Source organism: Triturus cristatus, chromosome 1_2, assembly GCF_964204655.1.
Source record: "Triturus cristatus chromosome 1_2, aTriCri1.1, whole genome shotgun sequence".
Classification (NCBI taxonomy): Eukaryota; Metazoa; Chordata; class Amphibia; order Caudata; family Salamandridae; genus Triturus; species Triturus cristatus.
The window spans coordinates 452,428,430-452,441,365 of record NC_140580.1 but is presented as its reverse complement, the minus strand read 5'-3'; the positions used below and the strand labels follow the sequence as shown (position 1 = coordinate 452,441,365).

General features: G+C 43.6%; 1 protein-coding gene across 1 annotated transcript in view; it reads right to left on the bottom strand.

Moving 5' to 3' along the window:
- The window catches only part of CC2D2B (coiled-coil and C2 domain containing 2B), a 1,427,481-nt gene that overhangs the window by 53,549 nt on the left and 1,360,996 nt on the right, over positions 1-12,936 (bottom strand). The window contains 1 exon segment of the mRNA XM_085622020.1: positions 10,422-10,556. Coding sequence (XP_085478146.1) covers positions 10,422-10,556 — 135 coding nt within the window.

Genomic DNA, 12,936 nt, shown 5'->3' with positions numbered 1-12,936 from the left:
CGAAAAACTAATTGATTCAGTTCGCAGATCTACTATAAATACTTGTCTTCTGGCCATCAGAATTTTTTCAACGTTTTTAAAGCACTTTGTACATATCACGCACTATATCACTGAGCACCACTTGTCACCTTGTCACAAATTGTATTTCACTTTGTACTTTGACGGCCTTTCAAAATGTTTTTGAGTATATATATGAATGACGCAATTTATATATAAAAATCTCAGAATACCCCACAGGTTTTTTGTGTGTTGCTTATGACTGATTGCATATTTTGAATAACGTATGACTTGTGCTAAATGGTGTAAAGAGCCTTTTTTCACCCGACAGAACCATTGTTTCTTTGACATATATATTGTAGATACAGCATGTCTCGAAGAGACAGTGCGCATGCTCTTCCTATGCAAGACCTAAAAATGACACAAAGAATGCATCACATGGTGTTCCCCCAACTGAGCCGGAGTGCAATGCTCGCTCTAGCTCCAGGCTCATAAGGAAGCATAATTGGCCCCCAAAGGCCCCCTGGAATCACTCAGGGGGAGAAGCTCTCCCTGTGATTAATTTCACTCCTGCTTCTTTTCCATATGTGGCCATCTTAATCAATGTTCCTTGTCTGACCCCTGGTACAATGGAGTCTACCCTCCAATTAAAAAATAAGGTGATACATTGGATTACATCAAAGTGGGGAGTAGGCATTACTTGGATGAGGAAATTATACTGGTCAGGAGAGTGAGATGAATAGGACCTCTTCCTATTCAACCACAAAGGATTTGCATCATTATAAACGTTTGCAGGCCTGTGGAAGCAGGAGAAGTACTTCACTAGGCAAGTGTGAATTTGACTCTTCCAGGGACTTAACTGCTGTACTGTTATGGCACTTGTATAAACATTTAGATCCCACATGTTGGAGACATAATCAAATATGATCACACAGCAGTGACCAACACAGAGAATAGGTTTCAGGTTTTATCTGGCCTAGATGATAACGATTGACCGAGGGTGAGAAAACCCATCCTGGATGAAACTCAGCACAACAGAGACACTGTTCCATCACACACCATTTCCTCGAATGCTTTTCCTGCTCCAGATCATGACGTGAGTGTTAGTAACGCAGAACTATTACGACGGTCAGACTCATGCTCTGTTTCAGAAGATACTTATCCTAGTTGAGCTCGTGTGAGTATCCATGATTCATCTACCCACTAGCAAAATAACATGGAAGGTTCACCTGGACTTTTTGGCACTGGTTTTGACCCTCGAAGGCCATGACAAACCTGCCACCTTGATGGTCTCTTGAAATGGGCTGCTCTTAGGGTCAAATTGTTGCAGCCTCAGTGGTGTGAGTTTGTGGATAAGAATGACTATCCTTCTTCCAGGAGACTTGGTCCCCTGAACCTTTATACAAAATGGGGTATTTGTCATTTCAAATCCTAGTGACACCGAGTATATCTGAAAGACCCATGGGTAGACTAACTATATGGGTGAGGTTCCACTTAAACTGCAAGATTTGCCAATTAACCACTGGTTCTTCTGGACCGTGAAGTAAGCAGAGAGAAGAATCACAGTGTAATGATTTTTAACATAAATGCCCATGGAGTCAAGGGTGGACGCGCCTTGGGAACAATTCAAACCCTGGAGGCTTACTTGGATAGCCATCGCTTGAGTTCAAATCTGATCCTCACAGGGGATATCCCCCAGATAGAGCTTCAACCAGTTAAAAGATGGTCTCAAGCCACTTTCTATTGAGCTGGGGTTCAGGGCCACAAACGGTTGCACTAAATCTGACTCTAAGGGGGCCTGCACTTTTAAGAATCACCAGTCTAAACGCCAAATTGATTATATCATTGTTGACCTAAGACTGCGGTCCTGAGTAGTTGATATGGTAAAGGGGAATTTAATGATAGGGGGAACGTTTTTGGAGTGGTTCGAGGAGTTTGACTACACACAGACAGATTACTGGCACCATTTCAAAAGAACACTGGGCTTCCTTTACAAAGCCTATAGCGCCAGCTTTTAAGATAAGCCCTTAGAACCGCATTGTACGGTGCTGAGTTAGGGGTATGCGGTGATGTCTATGTGTTAGAGCGCTCAGATTTTTGTTTTAAGATCATTGGTCTCTCTTCTGGCTAGTACACCACTACCTCCTCTGGCTCTGGATATGGGAGTCAAAAAGCATAAATGCAGCTTCTATTATTCTGGTGTAGAATAATCACAACCCGAAGCTGACTCACTATGCTTCACCTTAGCAGATATCATTAAGATGGATAGATTCCACAAAATCTCCTGGTTGTCCTCAATTAGGAAAGAGGAAAATATGGCAGGTAGCTCACTAACGGAGATTTTGTGATGTTTAAGTCAGTGCAGGGTATTCAGAAGAAAAATTACTTTTTTTCTAAAAAAGAAAGAGGAATGCTGACGTATTTTTTATTTAATTTTTCAAAAAAAGAAGTGAAGACTAACAAATATTTTTCCCCATATTTAGGTATATACTAGAATAATTTACAGTTGTTTTTATTCATGCTAATAAATAAATTATGTAGGAAATCTGCATTTTTTGCATGATCAACCCAGATTATTTTGCCCTATCTATTGTAGTCGGCCTTAGAATTCTGTGCACTTTACCCTTGCTAACTAAGAGGAAAGTGCCTGTACACGCATTTAAACATGGCTAAATTGTCTTATTCCTAATTAGCACACTTGGGGGCCTATTTCCATGTTGGTCAGAAAGCCTCCGACCTCAGGTTTACGGCCGTAGCACAAGCTCCCACACAGAAATGGGAGTATGCAACAGCACCATGTGCGGCCGTATTGTAATTGCGGTGTCGAACTGCCGAACGGAGGTCGGTCGGCCCTGAGGCTGTGACGGTGCGGTCGGAGGCAACTCCGACCAACAGCATAATCATGCCTTTAGGGTGCCTCTAACTTCCTAGTATATTCTGTAAAAAAGCGCATCTACAGCCTGGGAATTAAATGACACTTGTGGACTTCAACACCTATTGTGTCATCCACTGCAGTGGCAGTAAAAGCATGGCTGCAATTCAGTATCTTTAAATAACCATTATGGCAGTTAAAAACCAGACCCGGGCGGAGTCTGCTTAGCCATACTACGTGCAACTCCGTGAAGTGAAAAAAACACTCCACAGCGATACACAGAGTTCCGCTAGCAGGAGTACTTACCGGCTTCTCCATTAGCATGCACTGAGGTAAGGACTAAGGTGGATAACAACTTCAAGATAGAGGAAACTGCTAATCCAGTGACACTGGGATCTCTGAATGTAGCAGTGTACCACTAATCTGGGCCGCTTCTGTATGTCCTGCTCCAGGGATGCAGGCACTGCTGAGGGGAAGATGCTAGCCCATTCCGGATCCATTAGGACTTTGGTGTGGAGACTCAGAGCAGGGAGCCATAGGCTTGGGATCCTCCTTACTTTTTCTGTCCATTGACGATATGGGAGGGTCCCTCGGGTCAGGCTCCGACAGTGGCAGCCGCAGGAGGAGGCTCGGTCACGTGTCCACCCGCTGGCAGCACTCACATTTTCTTCTCACCACTCTGCTCCACTCCAGTAGCAGCTTCTGATCCTTCCTGGGACCTGCACCGGAGGTGACATGAGTCACATGACCTGGTGGGACCGGAAGTGGTTGTCCTCTGCCGGCGCCCATTTTTCTTGGCAACGACGAGAAGCCAGCATCTGCGCGATTGAGCTTGGCTAGAGCTTTGTGGATGGTGGTGGTAAAAAACTTTGCTATGTAGCAGGGTCTGAGTTTTGCCAAAAATCTGCGCCATAAACGGAGGCACAGAGTAGTAAAACTCTGCTAACGCCATCCGCGGAATGGAGTTTGACGCTCACCCTTAGTAAAAACTTCACTTTTCAATATTAGTATGTCACACTTATGTAAGTTTAATAGTCCACAAGCTAGGGTGCATGGTATTTAAAAGTGGAACCTACAGAAAAGTATTTCTACCTTGCCCCTACTGTGACAAGGCCCAAAAAGTAAATTTTACTGTGGCAGGCCTAGCTGACCTCTGTAGAAAATCAGAGTAAATATTAAAATACTAATACTATTTTGGGAATGAGACCAGCTTGGAAAATGAGTAAAGATCTATTTTTTAATAGTTATTAAAAATCCAATTCAATTGTGAGGTTGAATATTTGATACATTTCAAGGGCAAGTAGCTTTCAGAAAAAGTTACCTTTTCTGTGCCTGAAGATCCAGGAGGTTAATATTCACCAATTCTTCAGCAACTCCCAGCCTATGCTCAGCGTAAAATAGGTCTGAACAAAGTGTGTAATGCCTCCCAGGAGCAAATAATAGGCTGACATGAATCCGCAGAGGTGATTTCTCAGAACTCCTCATAATATCAGAGTGGGGACTATATGCAACCTGTTACACCACAGTGTCAAATCCTACTTGACCGGTTTGTGGAGCCCCATCTAACACTTGGGGCATACTTGAAATGGAAAGAACAGGATTCCAAGACAATTCTTGTGTATCTCCTGTCTGGTTGAAGAAGGACCCTGCTTTTGTCCTACCAGACTTATGTCTCTGGGTTTGTAGTGGTTACAGTACCTGCTTTGAACTGAATTATAGCATCAGGTCAGGGAGGATACTTGTGATTTTCCTATGACACTCCCATACGCACAGAGTCCTAGTTTAATGTGGCTTAAGTCTTTTGACAAATCAAAAATGCCCTTACACAGGGCAATTTGGACCTGTTTGCAGTATGTTAAACAGGAACTACTAAAATATGTGGGTTGGATTGACCCTGACACCTTTTACCCCACTGGTTAAGGAGTGCCGCAGAGTCACCATCACCCACTAGCTGGTGGCAGGCATTAATCTGGCACCTCCAGGCACCCATGTCAGAACACTTTCAGGACCTGTGGAAGATCAGAAGAGGACTGGACCTGCTATCTGTGACCTGCGAGGAGCCCCAAAGGACTGAACCTGCGCTACCTTGTATCCAGAACAAAAAAGTGGACTCCAAAGGTCAGTTGGCTGGCCTTTTATGCGGCTCCAGGGAGACTAGTGGGAAGAGGCCTTTAACTGACCAGTGGCAAGACTTGGACTGGACCCTGCTGTTCGCTTCCACCTGACACCCTGTGAGTCTCCATGTGACTCCCTTGAGGTCATGAGGAGCTTTGAAGTGTATGCCTGTGAATGTTTGGGCCCCCGAAGAAAAACTGGAAAGTTTGGATTTTTTTTTCCTCCAGACCAGTGGGACTTACAAACCTTTTGGGAATTCTGACTTCCAGACTTTCACCGGAACCATTCCACTTGGTGTAACTGACCCAAGCTCTATCGTGGTTGGCCTGAATTTGCACCCTATTCCCAGTCTACCATGACCATTGACGATCATTTGTCTTGGCGCTATAACTACTCAGAACTTAAAAAAATTAACATCTTCAGTTCCCCTCATTAGATGTTTGTCATGTTAGTGTCATTTTGTTTAGTAAGATTTTCGAATTTGGATTTGTATTGTTTTGCATTTAGACTTTATTACCTTTTTGGTATTGCATAAATACATTACATATTTCCCTAAGTTAAGCCCATCTGCTCTGTGTAATAGCTACCATATTACCTCCAAAAACATTGAAAGGGAATGTCAATGTGGAAACAATCCACAACATAACAATAACAATAACCTTAATCAAAAGGCAAAAATGTGTATTATTATATAGGCATAAACTGCCTCTAATTCAGTTTTCTTCTGACGGTCATCTAATATCAGTGAGAAACCATCAATTAATGACGACACAAGTTCAAAAACTGAGCCAAAAATGAAAACATTTGGGGAAAAATGAAGACCATTGTTACTTAAATATGTTTTTCCACAGCTTAAAATAAATAAATAGCTCTCTTTTCTTAGGAAAAATATAAACATCTCAGAAGACAAATAAACCTTTAGAAATACACATTACTAATTTGATTTTTTATACATCCTTTTCCTAGATAAGAACATCTGAATTGGCAAGTTGCAAATTGTATAGTAAATTAACATCATTTTGTTTTCAACACGTTATCAATGACCTTTTCAAATTTTTAACACAGATTTAAAAATGGACACATGTCCCTGGCCTGTTAGGTTCAATACAAGAGAGTGAACACATTTTTAAAATACCCAGGTAATGTTTATTGTATGGACAGGCACACTGAACCAAGGTCTCACTGGAGGTGTGTGAATTGCGTCTCAACTACATGCAGAGGCACAGTGGTTACTTTTGGAGACTGTGTTGAGAGAACCACAGAACATAAACAATCTGCTTCTGCAGCAGAGTTAAAAGTACAGGATACTATAAACAAATTAGGGGCCTGATTGGCGGTCCCACAGCGGACGGTGCAATGTGCCATCTGCTGTGTGACCGCCAAACCTGTGGTGCGACCGCCTGCCAGATCAGAAGTTTTTTCCTGCTCTGGTGGGCAGTTCTGTGGCGGTCTAAGAGTGGCTGTCAGTCAGGCTCATTAAAGAGCCTAGTAGGCAGACCGCCGCTCTCAAAGAGCCAACTGCTCCTTCCTGCACTGTGTGGCATACATGTCACACTGTGCAGGAACTGGAGGTGCATATTTACAGGGGGCACAACATGTACCCACCTGCATGCACAGACAGGCCCAGAAGCACAAGGGGGCCATGTTAGGTCCCCCTTTTTTGCCTCACTACCACCCTATCCATGGCCGTCTCGCTGCCATGAGAAGAGTGGCGTTGTGGCAAAATCTATGTTCGATCCAAACGCCCCTCTCAAAATACTTCGGGCGGGCCTGCAGTTTAGCGGTGGTCAGACCACCACCACGGGTTCAGCGGTCCTATGGACCGCCAAACTCACAATCAGGCCCTTAATATTTAGATAGCACCTCCAGTGAGCCCACTAGATCAGTGTTAAAGGTGGTATCAACCAACATTCTTATGCATTTTGCCTGAGACCTACCCACCATCCTATATTTAAAAACAAGATTAGCAAATAAAAAGTCAGGTAAGTAAATACTACCTACCCAGTACAAAACTTTCCTTTACATCCTAATACCACCTATACTAACTGAAAAATTTAAGAATAAACAGTTCCTTGTATATGACATCCATAGCCCTAAAAGATATTATTATTTGCTACTCTCCACCTTGTAACCCTAAAAACTAGTGAAACTAAGAAGATGGGTGGGATGGGTAAAACAGTGCCTCGTCCATTCCCCTAAATTTACACTTTATATGCCAAGATTAACAACAACACCATGTTTCTAATATGCACATTACTGCCAGGCGAAAAATCTTCTACATACAACAAATCTTTTTCATTTATCAAACAAAAAACATGAATAAAAGTCCTATAAAAATATTGACTCACTTCAAAATGGCAATAATTTAGAAAATAAACAAACTTTACCCTGCAATATAAATTAATTCCATTTTTAACAGGCCATATTGCACAAAATCCAAGACCAGAGACCTCTGATCTCCACCTCTCTAAGATGCCTTCCCCAGCCCAGAAGTGACGGAAGAGAGAGAGAGAGAGAGAGGTCTGCCATTGACCCAGTCATGGTCCATGAGCCACCACTGCAGGTCTTTTGCACTTCCCTCCATCTGGACCTGGTCAGAGAGAGTTCCATGAAGCTATGCCTTCTGGGTCTTCAAGTCCCACTGTAGAGCATGCATGAGCCAGTGGGCATAGTTTTAACAACAGGATGCAGGAAGGGAAGAGACTCAGTCAGTCTCACTGAAATCCAGGATAGAGGCGGCTGAAATAGCTGTATCATTGCCCTAAATACCGTGGACTTACTTTTCCGGAGGATAATCCCAAAATGCACTGTATCCACAACAGCTCAGATTAAAGGAAGTGTCTGAGAGGGAGTCAAGTGTGACTTTAGTACATTGATAGTGAACTTCAGTGAGTGCAGGAGGTCTGCCGTAGTCTGTAGGTGCAAGACGACTGCCCGGGGTGAGCCCACCTTCAACAGCCAGTTGTTGAGGTAGGGGAAGACTGGAACCCTTGAACTCTGCAGATATGCTGCAGCAACTGCCATCAACTTGGTGAACACCCGAGGGGCACTGGCAAGTCCAAAGGGGAGCACAGTGAACTAATAATGCTCCTGACATCAGTGAGGGTTTCATTGAAGAGTAATAAGAGTTCTAACAGGGAATACCCTTGGTTTGACTTGAAACATGGACAACTTCAGGTCCAGGACCTCAACCACTCTCCAGATCACTATTGCAAAGGAAGCCCCTTCTTCCATAGTCTCTGCGGGAGGAGAGAGGAGGTAAGTTTCTTCTGAAATGTAGTAGACCACTAGCATCAGCCAGCTCCTCATACTACTTGTCATCAGGCATGGACTCTGCTAGGAGGTCAGTGTAGGTACAGGGATTCTCAGATCCCCTCCATTTGTTTTCTGCAGTAAGCCCTTCAGTGAAATAGAACTCTATTTCCATTTCAGGCCGTGTGGTCCTGGCCGGCACAGGGACCGACCTTGTGTGACACCTGCCTGGCTTCATATCAGAGTTGGAAATCACAATGGGTTTGGCATCACCATTGGGCGTTGGTGGCACTGGGAACGACGCCACTGGCACGATACCTAGAGGAGGTCGCAAAATCACAGCCAGTAACTGATCCGGATCCACCAATGGATCCTAAGGGGTTGACTGGTGCCAAGGGCGGACCCTGCAATGGAGCTCCAGTTAAAAAACCTTCGGTACTCTTGGGACATGAAGGTGCTCCGGAGGCATTTGACCACCCAAAAATGAGGCTCATGGCTTCACAAAACTCTCAGAGCTTAGCATGGGGAGCTCTGGCTCCAGGAAATTTGGGGAAGCACGCAGCGGACCCAGTTTCCGATGGCGGCTGCACAGGAACCACCTGCGAATGAGGTCAAGATTTGTGGCATCTTTCCCTTGTGTGGTCTGAAGACTGGAAGGTACGTGGAGAAGTTGAAGAGATCTTGTACTTCTTGAACTTCTCCTTATGAGACTTACCTGAAGAAGTTCTGAAGTGTGATGAGAACGGATGCAAGTGACTCCAGAAGCAGTCCTAAGACCTCCTACTTGAACGGGACCTGGGGCGGCACAGAGTTACATGGCGGCGGTGATAAACCTAATGACACGCTCGTGTATGTCCTTAGGTTTCATAGTCTTGCACTTCACACACAATGGAGTCATGGTCCCTCTCCAGGCACCACAGACACACCAAGTGAGGGGCCCTTCACTGACATCTGTCACTGACAGGCATCACAAGTTTGAACCCGGTAGATTTCTTCAGGAACATCTCAGAAAAAGATGGAAAAAATGCCAAACTAGACTTTGACAAAATGTCAAAAGAAGTCTGTCAAAATGTGACTGAGGGATGCTCAAACTGGATCTGGACTTATGGCGCAGAAAAGAAGAAACTGAGGTCAGCGTGCTAGGCACCATGCACGTCACTTTCTGGCACAGACACCACCTACTGGTGTACAAGGGAATTGTTCAAAACATTTCTGGATCCAATCTGACGCCTGGGAAATATTCTAAGGTAAGGAATCTGCAGCTAGAAGTGTCTATCAGATTTAGAACGTTCCTTGTGAACCAGCTCAAATTTTTAATAAAATATCGCAACTTTCACATTTACTATGCTTTTCAAAAAGAGGGTGCAAGAAACATATTGCAAAAATCTGCTTCTACACTTAAGGCCTAATTATGAGTTTGGCGGTCCATAGGATTACCAAACCAGTGGTTCGACCGCTGAATTACAAGTACGGCGGTTGGCCCACAATAGGACCATTGCAAACACCAGGAATCTGCGATCCCTGGCAGTGGCGTGGCAGTCAGAGGCTCGAATATGTTTGACAGTGCAGCTGTGGCACCGCCAAGCATATTGGAGTGTCTTCACTACCACAGTTTTCATGGCGGCCTCAAACTGTGGTGGTGAGGAAACAAAGGGGGTCTTCCAGGTTCCCCTGTTCCTTCAGCACCTGGGGATGCATGCAGGGTGGCACATGGTGTGCCTCCCTGTTCCAGGACAGCATAGACTTTACAGTCAAAGCCGTGCTGGAATGCGCTGTGGTGATCACATGGCGCTGCTCTGCTATGAGCAATTTCAAGGCAGCACCGTGGGCCAGCCACTGCAGGACCGCCTGCCTAGATTACTACTTCTAATCCGGCAGGTGGTCAGCGCTGGAGTTTGGCAGTGTGAGAGCGGGCAATGACGTCACATGCCGCCCCGCTCCCACACCGCCAAACTTATAATCAGACTCTTAGATTGCACCTCTTAACTTGATTTTCACCTGGCACCAAGGCATATTCAAGGCAGGTTTTGTGAGTGGTATTTGTGTTTGGAATAAGATTGTGTGCTCCAAATAAAACAAATAACAGTCGAGTTTTGAGCGTACTGCAATTGGATGTACTGCAGATTTCACACAACTCTAATAAAATACTGTCTATTTTGCTACACTTTGAATTCAGCATACTTACATTATCTGTACCAATTAAACAGTCAACACTCTGCAGAGGACAAAAAATATCAAACTGCTTGTAGTACTGGCCATTCATTGGATTCCAAAGAAAAAAATCAAAACGTTCATCTGTCAGCACATATGCCACTGGTCCCTATTAAAAAATATATAAGTGATAAATCCATATTACACACGTTTGTTAACTCAATATTTTATATTTTAACTTGTACATCTGAGTCAGCTATATTTGTACAGTATTTTTTTCATGATTCTGTTCAGGAAGTAAACTTTTTTTCAAATGGCTTATCATTTATCACTGTATTTCTTCCACATACTACAAAAAGAGGTTCTATATTTACACATTTGATATATTCCATATTATATGACTGACTGAATATGAAAATATTTGGAACAGTACAGTAAACATACATTTTATGTCCAAAAAAGAAATCTCTTTCATCCATCTATGTATTACAAAATCTCATCACAAAACACTTCTGCAAACAGTTATTTTGAGTGTGTGAGTGAATTATTGAGTACATTTGTTGTGCAGATCTGCAGAATTAATTAACCTTAGGTGTCAGCAGTTTTCGTTAACTGATCATCTGCACCAGCTTTTGCTTTTCTGTATAAATGTACGTTGCCAGGGTCACAAAGGGAAGGCAAGAAAAGAAGGAAATGTATTTCATATAAATCCAGCAGCATTTCTAACTTTTTTTTGTAGCTTTCATATATCTCGAAGAGTACTCATGGAAAGCTATGACTTGTATAACTTTCCAGAAATACTCTCATGCACCAAAGACAGAATTTTCACCAAGCCGAAATGTTGACAAATGGAAATTTGATACAAATTTCAGCACTGCAAATGCATGTAAATAGTGCATCTAAGTGGAACTTAGATGCCCAAACACCTTTGTGTATTAGTCCCCAAGGGAAGATTTTCACTGATTTCTCGTTCTACTCATCATACATCATGTGCTTCGATATAATTTCCACTTAAATCTACAGAGAGCCCCTAATGATCAAACCCTGTGATATCATATGCGACGGTGAATTCACTGAAGACTATGCATTTTTTTTATTAAACGGTGCCAGAAAGCATACCACCTTCTCTAGCGGCTTACTGCAATGTACTTTACTGAAAACCGTGGGCCATATTTATGAGAACTTTGCGTCTTGCTTGCACCACACAATGTGGTACATGCATGATGCAAACCTCTACAACAGATTTATGAAGACACTCGACGCCACTTTGAGCTTCATGAATCTGGAGGAAGGCAACGCAGCGCAAATCAGTGCATTGCCTGATTCTGCCTTTGGGTAGGTGTTTCATTGTGGTGTGTGCTTCCACGGAACTACCATGGATTTTGACGTATTCCCAGATTTACAAGGACTCGCAACACTGGGAATGTGCCAAAATCATACACATTCTGCGGCACACATAGAAAGAGAAAAAAGCCTCTCAGGATTCTTTTTCCGTACAAAGGTGTCCCTTCCTGCACAAAAACAATTATGCCTACAACACAAGGGTGCCTGCATGGAATGAATGAAAGACATTTCTAGAGCGCACGGCTACCTGGGGGCATCCCAGCACAAGTAGCGGTGCAACTTCGACTTCGAGAGGAGTTAGGGAAACAGGAAGGTCTTTAGCTGCTTACGAAAGGTCAGGTAGTTCGGTACAAGGGGGATACAAAGGGGCAAGCGGTCCCATAATTTAGCGGCATTAAACGCGAAGCGACGCCCTCCGCTTCGTGTTTTCCTTATTTTTGGGACTTCCACCAGCTGCTTGTTATCTGACCTTAAAGACCTATTGGAGCGATAGGGATGAATAATAGACCTAATGATCGGCAGGCCTTTGCCTGAGAATGCTTTGTGTGTAATACACAAAGCCTTGAATTGGATTCTTTCCTGAATCGGGAGCCAATGGAGCAAGGCGAGCGCCGGTTTAGCTGAAAGGCATTTAGAAGTATTTGTATGCAGACGTGCTGCGCAATTTTATGGTGGTAAGTGGGGTTCCCAGATATAGAGCGTTAACGTAGTCAAGGCGTAACAAAATCAATGCCTGGACCAGCACTCTTCTTGCAGAGAAAGTTAGCAAGGGGAGGCTCTTTCTTAGCACTAGGCTGCCACTTTGCCTGCGTAAGGGAAGAGGATAGGAATGCGCAGTATTGGATAAATATGGCAAATTCCTGCCCTTTCCCCAGACAAGACTACATCATCTATTGGCCCCCAACCAACCCGACTTTAGTCATTCAGTAAAATCTTGATTTATTCCAAATAATGGAGTCACCGTTCTTAATAGGGTTCCTCTTGGGTATTTAATTCTATAAAAGGGCAGATTACAGGAGAGGTGGAAGGGCATATAAGAATCTAGCTCCCTCGGCTTCCCTAACACCAACTGGTGTGAGTGTCTACTTATCAATATTGAGGTCACGCCCTTATACACAAATATTGGCTCCAGTACTCAATAGATTATGGGTAGCAAGAGGCCTAAGTGACACATCTGCACCAGTAAATAGAAGTATTCAAATTAA